At 39.2% G+C, this 23,708-nt stretch overlaps 2 protein-coding genes and 1 pseudogene across 2 annotated transcripts in view; all 3 read left to right on the forward strand.

Annotated features, from left to right (window-relative positions):
• LOC122076742 overlaps positions 1-19,142 on the forward strand; it is a 33,853-nt gene extending 14,711 nt beyond the window's left edge. Inside the window, exons 8-19 of the mRNA XM_042642240.1 lie at positions 3,059-3,227; positions 3,385-3,506; positions 9,330-9,458; positions 9,541-9,639; positions 9,767-9,824; positions 9,916-9,991; positions 10,715-10,844; positions 14,782-14,939; positions 15,180-15,252; positions 15,353-15,544; positions 17,750-17,843; positions 18,079-19,142. Coding sequence (XP_042498174.1) covers positions 3,059-3,227; positions 3,385-3,506; positions 9,330-9,458; positions 9,541-9,639; positions 9,767-9,824; positions 9,916-9,991; positions 10,715-10,844; positions 14,782-14,939; positions 15,180-15,252; positions 15,353-15,544; positions 17,750-17,843; positions 18,079-18,980 — 2,202 coding nt within the window. The 3' untranslated portion in view covers positions 18,981-19,142. The remainder of the gene's footprint in view (positions 1-3,058; positions 3,228-3,384; positions 3,507-9,329; positions 9,459-9,540; positions 9,640-9,766; positions 9,825-9,915; positions 9,992-10,714; positions 10,845-14,781; positions 14,940-15,179; positions 15,253-15,352; positions 15,545-17,749; positions 17,844-18,078) is intronic.
• LOC122076743 lies at positions 10,857-13,854 on the forward strand (annotated as a pseudogene).
• Positions 19,143-21,569: 2,427 nt separating the features above from the next.
• LOC122076345 (putative inactive disease susceptibility protein LOV1) lies at positions 21,570-23,184 on the forward strand. The gene is made up of 2 exons (XM_042641654.1): positions 21,570-22,442; positions 22,615-23,184. Exons 1-2 carry the CDS (start codon positions 21,570-21,572, stop codon positions 23,182-23,184), a joined length of 1,443 nt encoding a protein of 480 aa, XP_042497588.1.
• Positions 23,185-23,708: the final 524 nt, after the last annotated feature.

Genomic DNA, 23,708 nt, shown 5'->3' on the forward strand with positions numbered 1-23,708 from the left:
GTCAAAGTACTATTTTGGATTTTATTTTTTCAAGTCTAATGTTTCCACTATGTTTAAAAAGCCTAAAATATGTTGGATGACAAGTTTCTGGACTTGGCCATGTGGCCGTCAAAACTCAACCCTGAGATTTGCTATCAAAAAATACATTGTCAACTTGGTTTTGAGCCTGGCCAAAACCGAGTCCTCGAATCATGCTTCTAGTAGAGGAAAGAATTTAAAAAAAATACCCCAAGTATTGGGCTTTGATGCCAAGTTGAGAAGAAGAGATTGAGAGAATGGATTGGCTTCTCTAGAATGACAGGCCATTCTTTATTTATAGATATGGTTGGAAACTTGCAATTACAAATATAGCATGTTAAAGATATGTGTAAGGGGCCAGTGACTAGCGTGAGAACTGTGGAAGGGTAAAGTAGTGAATTCTTATTTACAATTGGACTACATTAAGGACATGCTTTAAGCCCTTGTTAGTTTGTGCTTATCATGGATGATTTAAGTATTAAACCAGGAACATCTAAGACGAGGTTCTGTGGTGTATGTTCTTTGCTGATGATATTGTTTTAGTGGACAAAACAAAAGCTAGCATTAACGCTAAACTGGAGCTATTGAGATCAGCCTTGGAATCAAGAGGTTTTAAACTAAGTAGAACGAAAACGGAGTATATAATGTGTGACTTTAGTCACACTATGATGGATAATGAAATGGTGAAGATTGAGGAGAGAGAAGTACCACAAAGTGATCATTTTAAGTATTTGGGGTCAATCACAAATAAACAGTGATATAGAAGATGTTTCATAGAGGATTAAAGTGGGATGGATGAAATGGAGAGGTGCATTCCGGGTGTTGTGTGTCCAACTTACTTCTTTAAAGCTTACAGGAGAGTTCTATAGGACAGTTTTCAAACTGACTATGATGTACGGGGCAGAATGTTATCAATAAGCTATGTATAGCAAAGATGAGGATGCTAAGAAGGATGTGTGGCAAAATTAGGAAGGATAAAAGAATGACCATATTTCGGCTGATTTGAGAGTTGTCTCAATTCATGACAAGCTCCGAGAAAGCCATTTGAGGTGGTATGGCCATGTTCAATGGAGGCTTGGAGATGCGCTAGTAAAGAGGAATGATCTGATTCAAATTGAAGGAGCTAAAAGAGCTAGAGGCAGGCCTAAAATGACCTTAGGAGAAGTAGTGAGGAAAGACATGCATAGTTCAGGTCTTATCTCAAGTATAACCTCAAATAGATCCGATTGGACGGCTAGAATCCAAGTGCCTAACCCCATATAGGTGCGTTTTTCAGATTTTTACGTCTTTTTTCTTTTTATAGGTACGTTTTTCAGATTTTTACGTCTTTTTTCTTTTACTGCCTTTTATTGGATCCATGTAGCCAACCCCATTTAGTTGAGATAAGGTTGTATTGCTGTTGTTGTAGATAAGACTGAGTCATAGCTCTTATCAGAACATACAATGAACCTAGATGGTCTAGTTGTATAGTCTATCGTTAACACCAACCATTCTCATTGCACAAGATATTCCAAGTTGTGAACAATTACTTATCTTCAAAAATCTCTATGTGCTCACTATCCACCTTCCAATTGGAAATTGTAGGAATAGATATTGGCTTTGCCTCCAATATATCAGTTTTCGTAGGTAGATCAATCACATATATGTTATTAGGGAACCATGCCAATAAAAGATTTTGTAATTTTCTCCTTGCTCTTGTGCTGTTTTCACTTAATAAGACATTGGGGGATAATTGTGTAATTCAATGCATTATTGTTGTATTCTTTAAGGTTATTTATTGTTGTTGTTGTCGTTTTTTTTTTTTTTTTTTTTTTTTTTTTTTTTTTTTTTTTTAATTTGTCTTCTCTATGTTTGTAATTATTAATTTTTCTATTTTTAAAACGTCCCGTATTTGAGTCATTTTAGGAGTTAGTTTTTTAGTCTAATAAGGTTTACTCTGAGTCTAAGCCATAGTATGGTTTAAAAAATGTGCTTCATTATATACTTCAAGGGCTTTTAGAATATGGAAATGGAGTTGAGTTCTTTGGAAGTTCGGATCTCCAACCATGTAAACCTAGGTGGGTTTTCTTAGAAGTTTGGAGAAAAACTATGCTCATGTGTTTACCAATTACTTCATGTCTTACCTTTAGAATTTGCACAGTTTGGTAAGTTAGATCAAGCTTCTTCTTCCAACCTTCTACAAATTGACCAAATCAACAACTAAATTAAATGGATCAAGAAATAATCACATCACCCCTCTTTGCCACGGTACCTCAATCATTGCCACTTCTTCTAGCAACTCATCCATGGCTTCCCCTGCTGCTCCAGTGCCCCTCACTCTGGTAACCCTCATAAGCTGCTTCGAAGCATCTCCAGGAAATTCTGGTCATGAGGTTTATTAGCAGTCCAATCATGAGGTTTTGAAAGAGTGCCACTTCAGAGTATAAACCAAAAAGAAGTGGTGAGGAGACAAGCCAGAGGAGTGGAATTCCATGGTCCACTGCTCCGTTCGTGGGTTTCCTCAATCATTATGTCTGCATAAGCAGAATGTACCACTAATGCTGGCAGGAAGCTACTGACAAAGGATGTCCACTTGTGGTTTCCTTTGGTATTTGTTGCCTCTTTTCTCTATGGATGGATATTAACGAGAGGGGAGAAGGCAGAGGAGCCAGATGTAAAAGGCAGAATCAGATTTTTGTGGACAATAGCAACAATGTTATTTCTATTCCAAAAGAAAATAATGGCAAAGGGGAATCATCCATCATTGGTGGCACTAGGAATCTGTCATTGGCGATGACTCTGATCTCCAGTAATTGGATCTTTGGGAAATCAGAGGAGCTTTATGTTTGGTCAATTTGGGGAAGAGCAAAGGGGTCACTTTACCAAAGGGCTCTCAAGTGTCAACATGTCAGACCTAATTGAGCGAGCTAATCTTAGTGCAAAAATTTAGAGGATGCTGCTAAAAATATGATTTCGTTGTTGCTGATGGGAGTTATACCGATGCTTATTTTCATTTCCCTTTCTTTCTGTATCATTATGCTCTTTGTGTTTCAATTGACAGTCATCTGAGAAGATTCTCATTCTCGATTTTATGGATGGAATTCGTCTAAATGACATTGAGTCTCTGGAAGCTTTTGGTGTTGACAAACAAAAGCTTGTTGAAGAAATCACTCGTGCGTATGCCCATCAAATTTATGTTGATGGATTTTTCAATGGTGACCCTCATCCTGGTATAATCTATGCGCCATGCTACTGAATTATTTTCGGCATTAAACTTGATCATTCTCTTGAGAAAATTATATATTTTCTACTTTGTAGTTAATTTGGCATGTTCCAAATTTAGTATGTTGTGTACTAACGGATGATTTGCTTTGTACCTTCTTTTAGGGAATTTTCTTGTGAGCAAAGAACCCCCACATCGCCCAATTTTACTCGACTTTGGGCTTACAAAGTCATTGTCAAGTTCTATGAAGCACGCACTAGCAAAAATGTTTCTAGCATCTGCTGAGGTTTGTACTATCTTTCTGTTTTTGTTAATGGAAGAATTTCAAAAGCATTTTTTTCTGGATTTTTTTTTTGGGGGGTGGGGTGGGAGGCCAAGAAGGATCACTTATGAAGAAGGGTAGTTTATACTGGTATAAACCATTTGCCTTGCATTTTCGTACTTAATGGTACCTTTTATTGTATATGCTGTTATCATGTAGTTACAGAAATGGGCTACCATTGCTTTATGTTTATTCATCAGTAAATTGTAGTTCTAGACATGTAAATCCTTGGTGTTTTATTGTTAATGTTATTTTTTATTGGTAAAGATCTAAGGTTTTTCTTGATTATTTATAGTTTCTAGCAAGAAGGTGGATATCATTAAACAACAACTAAGCCTTTTTCCAACTAAATGGGGTCAGCTACCTGGATCCGGGATAGGGTAAAATAAAAAGGAAGTAAAGGATAGAGAAAGAGTCAAAGCAACACCACAGGAGCATCCCACTTACAAGAAATCTGTTACATGAATATTTGCCCTCCAAACAGCTCTATTAGCAGTCATACTAGAGTCAAGACTGAGCTTCTATATGTCTTTACTTACAACATCTTCTGTGGTCATTCTTGGTCTGCCCCTAGCTCTTTTAGCTCATTCCATTTGGATCTTATCACACCCCTTACTGAAGCATCCAAAGGCCTCCATTGAACATGGCCATACCACCTTACATGACATTCTTGAAGTTTGTCCTCAATTGGTGCAACTCCCAAATCAGCTCGCACACAGCCATTCCTTATCCTATCTTTCTTAGTTTTGCCGCACATCCATCTCAACATTCTCATCTCTGCAACACTCAGCTAATCTACATTACATTTCTTGACTGCTTAACATTCCACCCAATACATCATACCCAGTCTCACAATAGTTCTATAGAATTTTCCTTTAAGCTTTAAAGGAATGTGTCGATCACACAATACTCCAGACGCCCTTCTCCACTTCATCCATCCTACTTTAATTCTGTTAGAAACATCATCCTCTGTTCCCCTTCCTTATTTATAGTTGATCCCAAATATAAAAAATGGTCACTTTGCGGTATCTCTCTCTCCTCTAGTTGCACCGCTTCGCTATCCATCCTTGTGCAACTAAAGTTACACACCATATAATCCATTTTTTTATGGCCTCTAGACTCTAAGGTACGTCTCCATAATTCCAACTTATTGTTAACCCTTGCAACTGTCTCATCCACTAGAACAATATCATCTGCAAAAAGCATACACCACGGAACCTCCCCCTGAATGTCCTTGGTTGAATCGTTCATGATAAGTGTAAACAGATAAGGACTTAAAGCAGATCTTTGATGTAACCCATTTGTAATTGAGAACTCACTACCTTGACCTCCCATGGTTCTCATGCTAGTCACCACGCCCTCATACATATCTTTAATTAAAAATTAAAACCACATATTTGCTTAACACCCCTCTCTTCTCCAATACATGCTAGATTAACTCCCTCGGTACTATGTTGTAGGCTTTTTTCTAGGTCAATGAAAACCATATAGAGATCCTTCTTGTAGGCTCTAGATTTTTTTATAAGCTTCCGTAGTAAGTAAATAGATTTTGTCGTGGGTCTTCTTGGCATAAAGCCGAATTGGTTCCCTAAGATACGGGTTTCTTTCCATAGGTGGACCTCGGTAACCTTCTCCCATAATTTCATAGTATGACTCATCAGTTTTATACCTCTATAGTTGTTGCAACTCTGGATGTCACATTTATTTTTTACATTGGAACCATCATACTTCTCCATTCATCTGGCATTTTTCCTGTGCTCATAATCTTGTTAAACAACTTGGTTAGCCTAGATATTCCACAATGTCCCAAGCTTTCCCTCACTTTGATTGGGAACTCATCTGGTCTCGATGTCTTACCTACTTTTATCTTTCTTAGGGCTTCTTTAACCTCGGTCTCTCCCACCCCTTTGTACATAATTATGATGAACAATGCTAATGGGTGTTTCCCTCTTCCACGCCACTCCTACTCGAAATGTCGCCATTAAATAAGTCACAAAAATATTCAACCCATCTCTTCAATATTTCTTCATCCTTTACTAAGACTCTACCATCATCAATTTTATTACATCTAACTTGATCGAAATCCTACTCTTCCTCTCTCATATATTAGCTATCTTGTAAATAGATTTTTCCTCTTCCTCTGTGTCTCGTATATCTCAAAGCTTTCCACTCCTCCGTCTCTGATGGCCTCTCCATTTCCCTCTGGCTTGACATCTGACACCATGCTAGTGTTCTTTTCTCCATGGTAGGAGGCAGATTTGTTTACTCTTCTGGTATCCCTAGAGATCCTTTGTTGCGTCTATCATTTCCAATGGAACATGGTCCCCTCCTCCTCATCCCTCCCTCAACCACATTTGAGCAACTCTTCCTTCCATCCACCCCGTTGCCCCCTTTCTTGTGAGAAAATCACCGGGTCTCCCTCCCCTTCCAACTCTTTCAACTCCTCCTCGGCTTGGTCCTTCATTCGCTCTTCCCTTCCCAGACCCTTTAGCACAAGAGCATTTGGTTCAAAGGTCATATTCCTCACCACAGTTTCATTTCCTGGAGAGCCCTCTCCAACTGCTTCCTACCCAATTCCACCCCCCCCCCCGCTTGTTGCCTTTTTTGGAATGGAATTAAAGACTCCAACCATCTCTTCTTCGGTTGCCTCTTTCTTCTCATCAGTTTAGAAAAAGCTCCTTTGTTTCTACTGGCCTAATAGGAGAAGCCTTTTGCCTTTAGATAGAGAGTGGATCTAGATGGACATAACTTGTGCAAGCTCCACTATTTGTGACAGCTGGGAAGCTTGCATTCTGCGTCACCATCATCCACATTTGGAATCTTGGATGGAGAGAAACCTCCATAGATGGACTACTAACTCCCGCTCTTATGACATGATTTGGAAGGCCATCTGCTTCGAGGTTGACTCTAAGCTTCGACTTCTTCATCACCGCCCCCCAAGGAACAGGATCATTGTTGTCTCCTGGGGTCTCCCCCCCTAAGGGTTCACCTCCTTTCCTTAAGGCTGTTTCTTATTTTGTGCCTTCAAGCTTGTATATCCCCCCCCCCTTTTCTCTCTCTTAAAAAAGAAAAGACTCAAGAAATTTAAAAACTATCCTATACATCTAGGCTTACACTTTTACATTACAACAAAGATACAGAGTATCAAGCCGCATTTAATGGTAGTGATCATGTACTCGCATCAGTATTACTAGAAATGGGAAACAAGATAGTAGTTAGTTGTTTCCTTGCCATGAATTTCTTTTTAAAATAGGACAGACCATTTCTCATCTCTGGCAGTGTCCACACCTGTCAGAGACCAACCTGCAATGTCCAAACTACTGGAAACTTTTTTTCCCTTATCTTTTTGATGGAGAAAAGAAGAGGAACAAGGGTGATTGAGAGAAGAGATTGCCTCTGCAGAAAACATAATTGTTGCATGCAAATGAAACACAATTGCCTTAAACACCTAGTATATTCCTACGAAGAAAACATCCGTCAAAGTAGGTAAATATGTTTTGGTGATGATAAAACATGAACACCTAAGCGACAGTCTGGAAAACTGGACACATTGGTGATGACTAATGGTCATGATGGGTTTCGGGAATCCTAATGATTTGTTGAGTGTTTTGATACATTCCTAACAAGCTCAAGAAGAACAATCAAAGAGGTAAGCAAGCATCAAGCCTATGCTGTATTGGATGTATCAAGCAAGCCTCATTTGAAGAGCAATCAAGAAGTTGGCGATCACAACATACAAGCTTCATCAAGCCAAGGTTATTCAAGAAATGGATGAATGCCAATGGCTTGGAACAAGCAACTCGTATCAGTGGAATGAAGTTATCAAGACCTAAGCTTGACGTGATCAAAGGATTAGGTTCTTACTTTTAAATTCATTTGTAGTCCTATGTATCACTTAAGTCACCTATATTCCCTTTGTGATGTATATTAAGTCACCTAATATGATAAGGGAATAAACCTCTTAGGAGATAAGTTGATAGTTATTATTATGACTTAACAGAGAGGGCGAAGGACCATCTTCAAGAGACACAACCGGTGAAAGATGGGCATGACTAGCCTTTGTAGACAATCTAGACGGGTGATCATCTGGACGTCCTATGTTTTGGAGAGATGACCGGCTTACCAAACGGTCGACTGGACAGAGCCTTACTCTAAGGAGAAAAACTTCCAAGAGCAAGGTCATGATTTTGGTTTCTAGACACCCAACCAGATGCCTATAACAGTCCACTGGTCAAAATATCCATTGAAGGCTGAGAAAGGCCATTGGCTCTAATAGCTAGTGAAAATGGTTGATCGGCCAAAAGGGACAATCAACCGTGGGAAGTCCTGTCCTAATCCATTTTGGAAGCATTTATTGCTTGGATTATCTTAAATCAAGGGGCAATAGGATGAGGGGCTTTGTACCTTATCTTGTATATCCACCCTGGATAGAGGGTTGTATCAAACTTTGATTTGCATATCTGCCTATGAGAGGCTTGTTATCTTGAGTTGCAAAACTCAAGAACCTAAGTTTGCAAAAACTCAGAAGAACTTCTATGCAATAGAAGGTTGAGTACTTGAGTGTTATTCAGAAAACACTAGGTGATTCCCCACCTTGTAAGCTGGATTGTGGGTTAGGTATCTAATCCATTTAAACACCAGGATTGTAAGTGGTTGTCTTGTATAAAACCACTATGTTGTGTGTTATCTTGGAAAACACTAGGTGATTATGAGCAGGTCTTTGGATTAAGTTTTCAGATGTGTAAACACTCTAGGTGTCCCCTGCCCAAGGAATGCAGGACTAATGATTTGGATAGCACCGGGAAAAGCTATACCACTGTGAAAATCCTAGTTTGCGCTAGGCAGAGGACATAGGCATATGCAGAACTTTTATGAATTTGTGTGTCTTTCTATGTGATTGACTGTTACAGTCTTACAGACTTACAGTAGCTTTCTCATATCCTTCTAAATGAGGGCTATAGTCTTAGGATTTTCAATTTACCCTCTCTTGGCCTACATCATGATCAACAAAATACATTTAGGTATGCATATAAGTTGATGTATGAATTAACAGTTTTTAGGGTTGCTGTGTAAGATGCCTTTTTATCTATGTAGGATGCTACTCTCCTTGTCATGTGGGGTTTTAATACCACCAGTTTCAGTCTAAACATTGGTCAGCATGGAAGTAAGAGTTATTTCATGGATACTAATGGATATCCATGGGACATTGTAAAATTATACACTGTGGAACCGTTTTAGAAAAATTGCAGTGGTTGTGTGGCACTTTATGAAATGATAAAATTAGCATTGTTCACAACTAAGGATCATTACATAAGCAAACAATAGGATATAGTTTTTAAGGGGAAAAAAATCATTGGGCTTGAAGAAGAAAATCATTACAGCTGTATATCTCACCTCATGCGTATGTATATTTCTGTACAAAAGTGACCTTTTTACAAGAAATAAAGACTTTGTAACTTTAAGAGCAAGAAAATATTTAATAGTACTATACTGTGCCGCTGCATTCGCACAATGAAACAGGCAAGGAAATGTTTTCATGGTGAATGTGATGGTCATAAAGTGCTTAAGATCTTTTGTACGCAGAAGTTGTGGTAGTTGTGAACGCTGTCATCTTTCAATTCGTAGAAAAGATTAGATCATAAATCATCATGAAATTTTTTTGTGGCAAAGTATCATGCAAGTGGTTACCTTATTTTCTCTCTCTCTCTCTCTCTCTCTGGGTGGTGATTTTCTAGTTCGTACAAACAATCCTTGTTGAGAGAATTTTGGTCATATTGTTTACCACAGGGAGATCATGTAGCACTATTGTCAGCCTTTGCAGAGATGGGACTAAGGTTGCGCCTGGACATGCCAGAGCAGGCTATGCAGATCACAAGTGTACTCTTTCGTACTTCCACCCCAGCTAGTGAAGCCTTTGTAAGTGTGCAGAGACTGCTCTTAAATTGTCTATTCATTTTCAGTAAGCCAAATCTTATACTAATTGTTTCCATCTTCCAAGGAAAACATGAAATCTTTAAATGAACAAAGAACAAAAAATATGAAGGCCATCCAGGAAAAGATGAAACTGGACAAAAAAGAAGTCAAACGCTTTAACCCTGTAAGATCTAAGTTCTCCTAATACTGATACATCTCTTTATTTGTCTGTTTTGACATAATGTAGTTGTTTTAATATCTACCTTCTCACTTCCATCTATATTGAATAACATGACAACTTTATTCTACAGGTTGATGCTTTTCCAGGTGATGCTGTGATATTTGGACGTGTTTTAAATCTTCTCCGAGGTCTGTCCTAAACATATCCAATGGATGGTCCATAATGAGGAATTAGTTTGTCTATTTATTTTTCTTCATTCAAATGTTTAATTATTTTCAGGGCTTTCATCCATCATGAATGTTCGCATTGTGTATTTGGATATAATGAGGCCATTTGCTGAAGCTGCTTTACAAGGGTGAGTCTGTTTTTGAATCTCAATTTCTTGCTTGTGGTGATTGACTGCTACACAATCATGAGGTAAAATCAAAGCACTACAATTGGAGTTTCAGAAAGTAAATAATTACAACGGAAAAGAACAAACATGAGAGAGAGAGAGAGAATAATTGCCTCTATCCTTTGACATGTAAGAACAAAGTCACTGTGTCAAAGGAAATGACAGTCATGTTAAGTGAACTGCGAGTGATGGTGATTGGAATTCTCAGTGCTTCAAGTTTTGATACTGAAACCTTCCAATTTCTCCATGGATGGGAGTTCTGCCCTACTTAGAAACTAATAACTTTTTTTTAAAATTACCCCTGATGGAGATCCCGACCCTTTAAATACTGAACCTGGAAGCCCCTGTAGCATGAAGACCCTTAAAGACCAACAATTTGGATCCCACACAAATAAAGAAGAGAAGACCCCTTAAAGGTTCTAGACAAGGACTCAAGTAAAAAAATAAAATGACCAAAGTGTCCCTCACAATACAAAGTGTCAGAACATTTATACCTCAGTGACTCACCATAAGACATGCCAAAAGAATTAATACCTAAAATTTTTGGATCACCTTAATTGTCTTTCAGTTTTAACTATTTCCCTCCCACCCCCACCGCCCCAAAAAAAATTAGTGTTAGTTTAATGCGTTACACCATTGTTTTTCTTATTTTATCTTACTCCAATGTGGATTCATGGGCTACAGAAACATTGAGAAGGGACTGGCAACAAATGCACACTGGATCCATGACACACCTGTTCAATCTGATGTGGAGGCCAAGCTGAGGCAATTCTTAGTTCAGCTCGGCACTGATGATAAAATACTAGGAATTCAGGTGCATATGAATATCCAACTAGTTGCATTAATTGCCCACTGCCTTTTCCCTTTCATTTCTATGTGTTTTATGTTTCATGTAATAAGGAAACGGTACATGTGCTGTGGCCTGGCAAAGTTCTGTGTGTCGAACACTGACATAGGAAACAATAACATCAGAATTTTTTGAGGAAAATGTAATGATTGTTTTGATGTGTCTGAAAATGTCTGTACCATTTCCCTCAAAGTATGGAATTTATACTAAAGGTTTTGAATAGTTTCGACCAAAATATCAGCGAAATGAACAGAACACCGAAATTTTGGAGTTTTCAAAACATTGGAATTCTTCAATATCGTAGGCTGTTTCATTTCGACAGCCTGTGAAACACCAAAATAACGAAATTTAGTTGAAACCTTGTATCATAGGGTGGATGAGTAGACTTGGTTCAAGATGGTATGAATTTCACTACCTAAGTGTTAGCTTGGTAATTTTCTGAAGCATTATTGAATTGTTTACTTTGTTTTGATAATTTCCCTTTTGTCCTTTATTTTGGATGACCAGCAGTGTCTTGTTACATGAGGAATCTTTTAGTTTTGTATTCTTCTGTCTTATCCTCTCTTTTTTTTTTTCCATTTTCTTTATTTTTCTCTTGGCTTTCATAATTGTAGAATCTGTCCTACATCTAGAATCTTAGGAATTAGTTGTGAGAAGCTCTCAAGAATTTAGGATAGCTTGGAAGTTGTCGTAATGGGCACTACGAAGCTGTTTTTATTGCTTTTTTCCATGGTCTAGCTATTTTTTTATGTTCACGTTTCGGAGAAATGGCTACGTAGCTCTGTAGCTAGGGTTTTTTCTGAAACTTGCATAATGGGCAAAGGAACAGGAAGCTTCGGTAAGATGAGGGAACAAGACACACACTCTGTATGAGATGCAGATGCTGCAACTTTCATCTTCAGAAGAGCGGATGTGCTGCCTGTGGTTTCCCTTCAGCCCATACCAGGAAATATAACTGGAGCGTGAAAGCCATTTGGAGGAAGACAACTGGAACTGGTCGGATGTGGTACCTCTGCCACTTGCCCTGCAGATTCAAGGCCAACTTCAGAGAGGGGACTCAAGCAGCTCCAAGGAAGAATGGAGCAGCCGCTTCCTTTTAAGGTGTTGGAGGAAGCATTTGAGCGTGATTTTGGTAGTCGGTTTTATTTTCAAATTTTATGAATTCTGGAAATTAGTTTCCTGGTTTTGTTTGAAGAGTGTCATAGCCACATATTTTGTTGGAGGTGTATGATTGGAAATTTATCAACATCCTCTTTGGATTATTATTCTTCAAAAAAATAAACTAAATTAAATTAAATTCACCCAAAAAAAAAGAAGGCGGCTATGTGACATTGATACAGGTGCAGGTGTCAGAATCCAATTTATTTGAATAAACTTTACATATTATGTCAAGTTTGGAGTGGTTTAAAATTCTTTATAATTATCATTAGGATGAGAGATTTCTCACAAAAAAGTACAAACTGCAAAAAATAAATAAATAAATTCCACTTGAGAATTGGTGCTGTCTATCTCCTTTCGTACACGTGTAAGGAGAATGGGAAATCAGTTGATCACCTATTCCCTGATTGTCCCTTTGCCAAGAGACTATGCTTCCAATTCTTTCCATCTTTCATTTGGATTGGCCCACCCCTAGTGACATGGTGGGCTAATATGGTTTTGGCACATGGCTCTGTTTGGAGATAGGGGGAGATTTCTGTGGTGAGCTACCTTTTGGCAGATATATGGTGTAGTTGGGAGGAAATGAGTGCCGGATTATCTAGAAGTGAGTTCAGTTCAGCGCTCCAGTTATAGAGAAGGAGAAAGTGAGGGTTGCACATTTGGCAATGGTGAACCTCTTGCTTAGGAATGTCGCATCCACTTTCCTCTTCATATTGGGAGAATGTAATCAATTCCACTGTCCCCAGGATTAGGAGACAGATTTTCTGGGAGGTTTCCACCAGTAACTACTGTAAAATTGAACTTCGAAAGTTCATTGATCTATGGGCAATCCAGGGCCATCAGAAGTGGGGGGCATCATTAGATCTTCTTCAGTAGATTTTTCCAAAGATTCTGGACCTGTTGATGAAAGGAACTCTGTTAGAGCAAAACTCCATTCTCTAGAGATGTGTTCGAAACTAGTTATGACTTATGAGAGAAGGTTTTGTAGATAAAAAAATATGGGCATCATCCAATGTTCAGTGGCCATGGAGGTTTCCTCATATTATGAGACATAAAATCCTTACTCTTCAAATACACTGCTTTTTCAATTAGAAGGCAAGATCAGCCAATTCTATGGCACACAAGCTTGCTAAGAAAGAAGTAGGAAGTCTTGGCCGGTGGTCAGGGAATTCTCTTCCATTACTGGAGTGGAGGATATTGGCTTTTATTGTCTGTCACTGTCGTGGGTGTTTACCTCTGTTTCTGGGGTTCCTTGTACATGTTTTACTTGTTTCAGCATGGTGGTAACTAGCAACTATGTTGTGAATTTGTACCTTTTCTTCTTGTTTTGGATCAATTATTTTATTATCTTTTGCTTATCAGTAAAGAAGTTGATTATAAGTATCATAGAGAAAAAGGCATACCGAGTGCACGAGGCTCCCGCCACTGCAGGGTCTAGGGAGGGTCAAATGTACACGGCCTTACCTCAGCTTTGTGGAGAGGCTGTTTCCCGACTCAAACCCATGACCACTAGGTCGCAATGGAGCAACCTTACCATTGCGCCGAGGTCCACCCTCAAGTATCATAAAAGCTAATAAGAGTTCAATTTTTTTGTATATGTGCGTACCTATGTGTTCTAGACTAGTAGAGGTGCTACAGTAGGAGTGGTAGAGTAGCATGATAGTATTACGAGACATGCCCCTTACTATGGTTAGAATCTGAACACACACATTGGACATGGTTTCAGCTCTTGTAGAAGGCTGTTAAACAAGTGGAAATTAACAAGATGCTTTGTGGAGTGTTTTTTTTCTTTTGGATGAATAAATCATTCATTACCAAGAGGAAGAATATACAAAGGAATAAGGGTGGAGGGGGAGAGCCAAAGAACACAAAGCTCACAGGGGGAACTCAAAGGCCAAGAGGCCAAACCAAGGAGGGGGGGGGACATCAAGTGGGGGAGGGGGGAGACAATAATGAGCCTGTTCCTTCAGGTATTTCTAACTGTATTGTGACAGATAGAGCCAATCTTGGAGCTGACATAAAAAAAGATGGCATTCCAAATCTTGTCAAAGAACGAGAGTTGGAAGTACATCTCTGGAGATTGCACTCCATCCAATATGATTGATCGCTGCCGCAAAAGTGAGCTTCCCTATTGTGTCACATATGATAGAATCGCCAAAAGTCATGTCAATCCAGAGCCACTCTCTAGACAAAGGGAGGGTGGTTCTTTAGGATAGTCAAATGGAGCTAAGAGTCTTCTTCCAAACAGAAGAGGAGAAGGGGCAAGATAAAAAAAGATGGTTAGCATCTTCAGTGCTATTCCAGAACAGGCAGCAAGAGGGGGAGACTTGGATGTGCCTATGGATTAGGAAAGATTGGGTAAGGAGGAAATTGAAGGGAGTGCGCCAATAAGTGAAGTTTTGGAGGGGATGTGGCCTTTAAACCATGCGGTTTTGTACCAAGGAACAAGCGAGGTCTTGATATGAATGAATTCCCAAGCAGAGGCTGAAGTAAAGGACCTTTATCATTTATTTATCTAGCAAGGGACAAGAAATGAACCTGCAGATTCCTTTGTCAAATATATTGTAAATTTAATCTCATCATGAAGAGGGAACTATATTCTCCAATGTTTTGCAATTTTTTTTTAAATCAAATTGTTTTTATTTCTTGTGTATTTATGCACTTAGCTTGCAAGGCTGCATTTCCAAACGGAAGTCACCATCTTTTTGTTGATTTTATCTATGCGTTGACAATTTATTTTCTTTAGGTATGTGCCTACAAAGATGGAGAAGTTATAATTGATACTTCCGCTGGTCAGCTTGGAAGATACGATCCTCGGCCTGTTCAGCCTGACAGTCTATTTCCTGTTTTTTCAGTAACAAAGGGGATTACTGCAGGAATGTTACATTGGCTGGTTGATAACGGGTATTTTATTAATTTTACTCTAATATAGATTCATGTTTTGCATATCCTTATGCTGAATTTTTTATAAAGAGTAATTTTTATACATATATATTATATATAACACAGACATATATGCAATTATACATAAAGACAGATATTCATATATGATAATTGTTAATAAGGTGTACTGCAGACTAGGGGGTGTTTTTAGTCTCATTAATTACAAAGCAAGGATAACTTCTTGTCTGCCTTGTCTTAAAGGAAACTGCAACTCGAGGAAAATATTGCAAACATCTGGCCACAATTCAAAACAAATGGAAAAGATTCAATAAAGGTATTTCATATGCTCTTTACTTCCAGTTTCAACCAAGTATATTGAAAAATTTTCATCTTTTTATTTGATAGTCTTATTTTATTTGGGCTTTATTGTTTAGGTTTGCCATGTCCTGAACCATACATCTGGATTGCACAATGGAATGGCTGATGTCAGGGAAAATCCTTTACTCATGTGTGACTGGAATGAAAGCTTGAACCATATTGCTATGTCAGTCCCTGAAACTGAGCCTGGAAAGGAGCAGCTTTATCATTATTTGTCCTTCGGCTGGTTGTGTGGAGGAATCATTGAGGTATTTTTTCCTGTGAGCTTCATTGCCAGTGCCATAATTTCTTTCAGATTTACTTTTGATTCATCAGACTAAATGGCATTCAGCTCTGATCCAGAATGTAAAAGCTACTCTTTTTGTTGCTCTTGCAAATGGGGTAATATAAGACCCAACCTCAAGCACATGCAGAGGTGACTAGGGAAGTGTGACCTTGGTCATTTTCTAAAGGTCACATTATAGTCAGTCCAGCTTTAGCTAGTCTAGAAGCTAGCAGTGGTCTGTAGTTGAAGTAAGATGTTATACAGTTTAATAATACCTTGATTGGTTGAGAAAATGCAAGTGTGATGTTGTAGACTTGTCGTTACCCAAGTCAGTTCAACCTGGACTGAAAAGAGAGACCCAGTTGGAACAGTATTTAACCTTTGAATTTCTTCAACCCTATGACTATGTGTACATTTGTGATTTTCAAAAACAATTTGAACAGACAATTGTATCAGTACTTGGTAAAGAGTTTTGATCAAAATTTTGGAAAAGAAAATCACAAATGTACAAATTGGTGGAAGAAACTTTTTAAAGGGCAAACACATCCAACTGGGTCTCCATGATTGAACAGACTTCTAGTGAACCAGACCTTAAAAATGCGGAATGGTGAAACAGGATCTATGTAGCAAATTCAAAGTAGTTTTGAATAAGACCTGGTGAGGTGAGTTGTGATGCAAGTGCATGACATCCTTGCATGGTTCTCTGGGGCCATTCCATTGATGGGACCCACAGAGGATGTTATCTTACTTGTGGAACCAGATTGCATGAAGTTCATATCATTTAGACACCCCGTAATCAGTTGAACCCACAATAAGTTGTGATGTGTTGTGTGACACTCTATTGTGCAATGCTTTTGGACTAAGTCATCATTATGTAGAGAACGTGGCTCTTTGGGAATTCCTTGACATGGTTTAAACAAGGAAAATATTCTTTCCATTACTAATGAAGAAAATAAAGACTTGGATGGGAGAATGGTTGTCCCCTACCATTCTCACACGAGAGAAGGTCCTCTTTCCATTAAAGGAGGGATCAATTGGGATAATAGTGCATGACAGCATTCTATTCCAGGATCGTGAAGAGGGAAATGAGCATGATTTATAGAATCTTGTTCAAAAGGGAAGGTTAAATGAAAAGGAGCAAGGGTCGGGTGCTAGATCGGATTGGGCGGACATGGCTTCTAATGAGTCCAGTTTTGAAACGAGGTCAAGAGAGGATGAAGATGTGGGCGTAAGTGCTGCGGGGGAAGATGGATCTCTCACTGATAGCCAGGAAAGGCAAGAGACCCTTGCGGTAATATACAACCGATTAGTGGAGAAACGCAAACAAGACGTGGGGGGTGCGAAGTGCTTCTCGTGGCAGGAATGTATCTATGTATGGGAGGGGATAGTCGAGGTGATTGTGGTAGGGGCCCTAATAATAGGGGAGGTAGTGTGAACTTTGCGGAGAGAGAACTTGGTGGAGTCTGGAATTGCTAATGTCGATGAGGCAGCTAGGCTTCGGGAAGAGCTCGATGGCAACAAGAAAGTTAAACAAAGAAAGGGAAAGGGAAAGGTTAATTAGGAGAAGGCTGGTCGAAAGACAAACCATATCGCCTCGTCGCAAAAGTGATTGTTCGAGTCTTTTAATGGATTAGAAATGTTTTTGAACCCCTGATTTAGTATCTCTTGGGATTGGCTTCGTTGTAAGTTAGGTGATTTTACCCTGCAAATGACTTTGCCATAGGAGGGGGAAACCGCCTATTTTGTCAGTGTGTTTGGCTTATGGGGCCATTTTCCCTTGTATTGTTCTTTTAATTTTTTTCTTTTTTAATTCAAATGACCTTTTAGCAAAAAAAAAAATTCATCATGATGTGAAGGCTGTTTGAAACTAGCCCGAGAAGTATCCAGCTGGATCCAAACTTCCTTGATATTATCTCTTGAAAAATAAGGATTCAACTCTTAGAATTTTAATTGTTGGGTGATTCTAACTATTCAATAGATAAAGCTTCTCCAAACTGTGCAATGGGTGTCATTTTAGGTGCATCAGCGCCCTTTTTTAGGTCCAACAGTGGATAATCTGTCTGACTGATCTGACTGGAGTACAGAGAGAAACAGATCATTTCATGTTTATGTCACTTGTGTTTTTATGTTGCCACTTTTTTTCAGCCATCTTTTCTTTGCTGTTCTAACTGTGCATTGGATGGAACAGCATGCATCTGGAAAGAAATTTCAAGAGGTTCTTGAAGAAGCAATCATTCATCCTCTCAACATTGAAGGCGAACTATATATTGGCATTCCTCCAGGCATGACACTCTTTCTCTCCTTCTTGGAGCATTTTGGATAACTTGCATTAACAAAATATTTGAAAATTTAGAATGTTCAGGCATTACTTGTTCATTTGCACTTTTTTCTTTTGGTATTCACCTTTAAATTTTTCCTTTTTTTTCCTCTCATATTTCCATCGAATGTTAGGTCTTATCTGTTTCAAGAAGTGATTTGTTTTCTTATTTCCATGCCCATATTTAATGATTGCCTCAGGTGTGGAATCTCGCCTTGCAACGCTCACTTTAGATATAGAAGATATCAACAGGATCTCAAGGTTAAGAGGCAGTTCTCTTGACCTTCCTTCCACCTTCCAGCCAGACAACATGTTGCAGCTTGTAACAGGACTTCCTGCTCTCTTCAACACACTCAATGTACGCCGTGCCATTATTCCTGCCGCCAATGGGCATTGCTCAGCCCGAGCTCTTGCACGCTACTATGCAACCCTTGCTGCTGGTGGCATGGTCCCACCACCACATACGTCTTCCAGTCCACCACTTGGCAGCCACCCTCACATCCCAAAATTCCCCTCATTGCAATCACCAAAGAAAGAGAGAGGCAAAAAAATCAAGGATATGGTTGGTCCGAAGAAGAGAGCTAAGGTTATTGACCATAGTAGAAATTCTAAGAACGGTAATGATAGAAAGACTAGCATTGACAAGTACACAAGGCTCTGTGCCAGTGGTAGTAGTTCTAGTAGTAGTGCTAATACACCTGACAGTGTTGATGGAATTGAGAGCGACGATCATAGAAGAGGTGTTAACAAGATTTTTAGTAACCCAAAGATTCATGACGCATTCTTGGGTGTTGGTGACTATGGGAATATAGTTTTCCCAAATGGGAAATTTGGGCTAGGTTTCAGGAGGTTCAGCCTGAAGGATGGGTCCCTAATTAGTTTTGGGCACTCGGGCATTGGTGGATCAACAGGTTTTTGTGACATCGAGCATAGGTTCGCAATAGCAGTTACTTTGAACAAGCTCTCACTTGGGACTGTGACTGGGAAGATAATACAGTTGGTTTGCTCCGAGCTAAATTTGCCTGTGCCTGAGGAGTTCGCAAAATTTGGTGAGAAAGGACCTGATATAAACCAGAATTTAGGAAGGCCATTGATAAATTAAAGGATAAATTTTGTTAACTGTTTTTTATTTTTTAATTATGTATGTACAAACATGTATATTTGTACGCATGATATTCCATAACAGCAATTTGTCAGTTCCCATTGCCTGTAAAACAAAGATTCATAAAATAGAATGTTGACATAATCCTTTTGGATTTGAGCATGCTGAGAATTATTAATCTCTCTGCCTATGGTGTAGTTGCAATTTGCTTTCTGTTTCTTGAGTTCTAGGGATGTTTGGATCCAATGATAAAGGATCCTTTCTTGAGACGGGGCAATGTGAAAATACAAAGTGTTTTCTCTGATACAATTCAGAAGAACAAGGTGGCCAGCAGCAAATCAGGCCATATGCTTAACTTTGAATGTCCAATGGGTTATATTGTCGTGGGTGTAATGGACTTAGTCTATAAGCCTAAATATGAGGGATTTACTATACAGGATTAGTGTTGGTTTCTAGTCTATTGGTGTTTCTATAAGGGTTGGATAGATATGCTACAATCCAACCATAATTTTCATTTTGTAGTTCTAGAAGAGTTTCTACTTTGTGAAAAGCTCAAGTTGTAAGGAATTCTCCCTACTTTATATATAGGGGTTTCCTGTTTTGCTTAATTCCATGAAGTTATAAATAAAGAGTAGGGCTTTTTATTGTTTTTCCTTGCAAGATTGACTGTGAGATGTAGTTGCAAGGTGGGAGGCTTTATATTATATCACCGATCCTGTTGCAATTGATCTCCCACTAGTTCTTTTCTAGTTTGAGATCGATTTTGCATTAATCTCTTTGGAATTCATTCTTCGAGTATTCAATAGAGATGTTTTCGAAAGGACACACAAGTTTTCTCGAGATGAGCAGCTCTCAAATGCCTCTAATTAGGATAGTACTTTCCACATTAGTTCCCAACCGAATCTAAATGATGGGCATTGATCATGAAAACCAATCCCTTTCCTGCATGAAAATCAATCTGACAGCTTAATTGTACATAAAACTTTGTTGATGTGTTTTCCTCTTCACCCTCTACTAGTGGCTCTCTTCTGAAAGAAGAGCAATTAAGCTTTGAAGGAAAAATCAATGTCATATTAGAAGCTGTCCAATGCCTACCACGTGAGATGGTTCTTCAATCTGCCTTGCCATGGAGAGTGCTCAGCTTTCCCTATGGCTGCATGAATAGTGTGGTATCATCAAGTCATCCATAATGACGCAGCTCTGCACTCATTGACGTAGAATGATCCTAGATGTGCACCAAAATCCAGACCCTAAATGATGATGCATACTGGAGCATGCACACCTGACTCTTCTATTTAGCAAGGTTAGGTCGTATACATCCTCTGACAATTTTTAATGCTCTCCCTTTGTCCTCCTTAACCATGTGGGCTTTCTATATATGCATTGTGAGACACTCCCTAATATATCCATGGACTTGACAGTAGAGATGCCCATATATACGATTAAAGTTATAGATCCCCCTCCCTTTTTTTCTTTTTACGCTATACTATCGCAGTTGAAATTTGTTGGAATGCTCTATTATTAGAGCCAAGGATTTGGGGGACGGTATCAGTATTGGTATTGGTCTCTGTTGATACCAATCTGATACAGGTCTGGATCGTATCGGATCGGATCGGATTGGATTGGATCAGTATCGGTCTATTTTATCCTTGAGTTTTGAAAAAGTACAATTTTTTCCTATTTTACCCCTAAAACGATCTGGATAACCTTTTGAATCGGTATCGGATCAGGGATCGGTCTCAGCCAATACGGCCAATCCCTGACCGATACTTGAAACCATGGTTAGGGCATTATGGGTTGTTTTTCCATTATTAATAGATAAATCCCTTTTTTTTTTTTTTCCTTTTGGTGACAGTGGGGAGCTGATTTTAGGTTGAAACTTTTCAGGATTCATGGGTGATATGAGCAACTTCCCACAAAATATATCCCAGAAAATGTATGCTCCAAATAATGTGATATACGTAGCAGATTGAAAACATCCAAGAATGAGATTTTAGTATAGGACAAATGAAGCCTTGATGAGAGAGAAGAATAATCCACACTTTTTTTTATATACAACCATTGAGGATGAGAGAGAAAGAACACGGTTTTGACTTGTGAGCCGCCATAACAGTGTCGGGAGGTTCCCCTCCCAAGAATTCAACTTAAATGATCTTGGAAGTTTGTGACCTATCCCTCCAACTTGACGAGAAACCCAATACGCCCAGGAGGAGGGAATTAAAGAAAGGAATGAAGAACTAATAAGAAAGGGAAATAAATGGCTGGGAGCATCTTTTCTATTGCACAGAATTTAGCTTTGACGATCTCAAATGAAGCTGACCACTTCCTCTCTGAAGTGCCCAATGATCAGGCCCAATCGCTATGCAACCAGATCAATTTGATGACTTCTACACTGCAAGAAGCCAGTGAGGAACGCCGTACGAGAAATGAGGTGGAAGAATGGCTGATCCAGGTTAGAGATGTTATCATGGAAGCAGAGGATGTCTGACTTCTTAATCTTTCGAGCAGAGAGACAACAATGCACAAACTTCCTAACCAGGTACATCTGCTACTACCCTAATCAACTTTATAATTTTTACAAGTTTAAGGATGAAAACTGAAAATTCCAGAAAAAAGATTAAGCGTCTTTCAGATGACAGATCTAGGCTGTGCCTTGTAAATTCTGAAGCAGGGCAAATTTCAGGCAGGGGAGATCTTGTTGTTCATGAATTCTGTGTAATTGGATTGGAAAAGGAAGAGAATGAAATAGTAAAGAAGTTGTTGATACCCATAGAACCCCCAAGGCCATGTCCTGCTGTTGTTTCAATAGTGGGAATTGGCGGTAGTGGTAAAACAACCTTTGCTAGAAAAACCTACCAAAGGAATGATGTCAAGGAACATTTTCAAACTCTTGCCTGGATTTCTGTATCTCAAATATACAATGTAAGGGATCTTCTCCAAATCAGTGTTGAACAGATCAAGCCCCCCAGCCCTAAAGAGAAGGTGGAGCTAGATAGCCTAGATGTCGAAAGCTTGATCCATAGGCTCTCAAGTCACTTGAAAGAAACTACTTACCTAATTGTATTTGATGACTTATGGAGGCCTGAAGATTGGAACATGTTGAAACAAGCACTTCCAGATCAGGGAGAGGGGTATCAAAGCAGGGTGTTGGTTACCACTCGCAATGAAACCGTAGCTAGATGTGCAGACCCCTCCAGAGATCCGTATCACCTCCCCCTTCTGAATGAATATGAGAGTTGGAAGCTCTTCCTGACAAAGGTGATGAGTAGTAAGGATGCAGGTTGCCCTGAAGATTTGGAGGATTTGGGAAGGCAAATTGTTCAAAAGTGTCATGGATTGCCAATGGCCACAGTAGTATTAGGTGGTCTCTTATCCACTAAACCAAGGACACATAGTGCTTGGTCCAAGATCCTAGATAGCATAAATTGGGAGCTAAATCAGAATGAAGGGAATTGCAAACAAGTATTGACTCTTGAGTTATACTGACCTACCAGATCATTTGAAGCCTTGTTTCCTCTATTTAGGACTTTTCCCCGAAGAATCTAAGATCATGAGTCATAGGTTGATCTGGCTGTGGATGGCTGAGGGCTTCATACAATTAAGGGGACACTTGACTATGGAAGATGTGGCATAGGATTACTTGGAGGAACTTATCCAAAGAAGCATAATTCAAGCAACAGTCCGAAGTTATGATGGACGTGTCACATTTTGCCATATCCATGATCTTGTTCGAGATCTAGCAGTTTCAGAAGGTAAGCAAGAGAGATTTCTTGAAGTTCTTGGGAGAGAGAATTTGATTTCCCCAAACAAACCTCGTCGGCTTTCCATCATTGAACCTACTAGAGGTATGTATGGTAGTCCAACTATTGCTCTAAATCAACGTAATCGTTCCTTATTGTGCTACTCTAGAGATATTGAAAGAAACATGTGGATGAAGTGTCTTTATGGAACCATGAAACTGCTTAGAGTCTTAGATCTCAAGGGTTTGCATTTTAACTCTATGCCTAGTACCTCACTCAAGCAGATTGGAAAGCTTATGCTCCTTAAGTATCTAAGCATCCGTGGAACTGACATAGCAGAGCTTCCATCTTCAATAGGAGAGCTACAATATCTACAAACACTGGATTTGGGTCATACTTCTGTCAGACAGCAACCTGTGATGACAATAATGAAACTGCAGCAGCTAAGAAATCTTACTCTATAGAATTGCTGAACATGGATCCCAGAGATTTGATCACATGACAAACCTGAGGACATTAATGCTAAATGAAGGCAAATGGATGGGTAAGCTAGACAAGCTGACTAATCTGAGAGCACTATGTTTAGAGTCTTCTTCAACAGGGCTGCTGCTCTACAAAAAGGCATTGTTAAATGCCATCCCCAAATGGAACCACCTTCAGGGCCTTCGTCTGAAAGGTTTCCCTTTGGGTCTCGAAGTAAGGGATGAAGATGAGGAGGCAATGGTTCTTCCTGTTTCATTTTCTGACCACTTAGCGCTCCATCATATGGAATTAGATGGAATAATTGGAATTCGAGATTTTCCCTCCAATCTCACCACCTTAATGTTGAGATTTCAAAGGGGACAACAGATGGAAGAACTGATGGCAACCTTAAAGAAGCTACCCAAACTAAGGTGCCTCATCTTGAGAAGGACATATCTGGGATCCAAAATCATTTTCTCTGGTGATGGGTTCCATCAACTTGAGGAATTAGTGTTGATTGACTGGT

Source organism: Macadamia integrifolia, chromosome 4, assembly GCF_013358625.1.
Source record: "Macadamia integrifolia cultivar HAES 741 chromosome 4, SCU_Mint_v3, whole genome shotgun sequence".
NCBI classification, from domain to species: Eukaryota; Viridiplantae; Streptophyta; class Magnoliopsida; order Proteales; family Proteaceae; genus Macadamia; species Macadamia integrifolia.

What these genes read in the sequence shown, in the direction of transcription:
- LOC122076345 (XM_042641654.1), top strand. Translation starts at nt 21,570, where the DNA reads ATGAAAACTGAAAATTCCAGAAAAAAGATTAAGCGTCTTTCAGATGAC. An exon ending in ATGAAGGGAATTGCAAACAA is followed by an intron (nt 22,443 to 22,614) that starts GTATTGACTCTT and finishes GATGTGGCATAG; the next exon opens with GATTACTTGGAGGAACTTAT.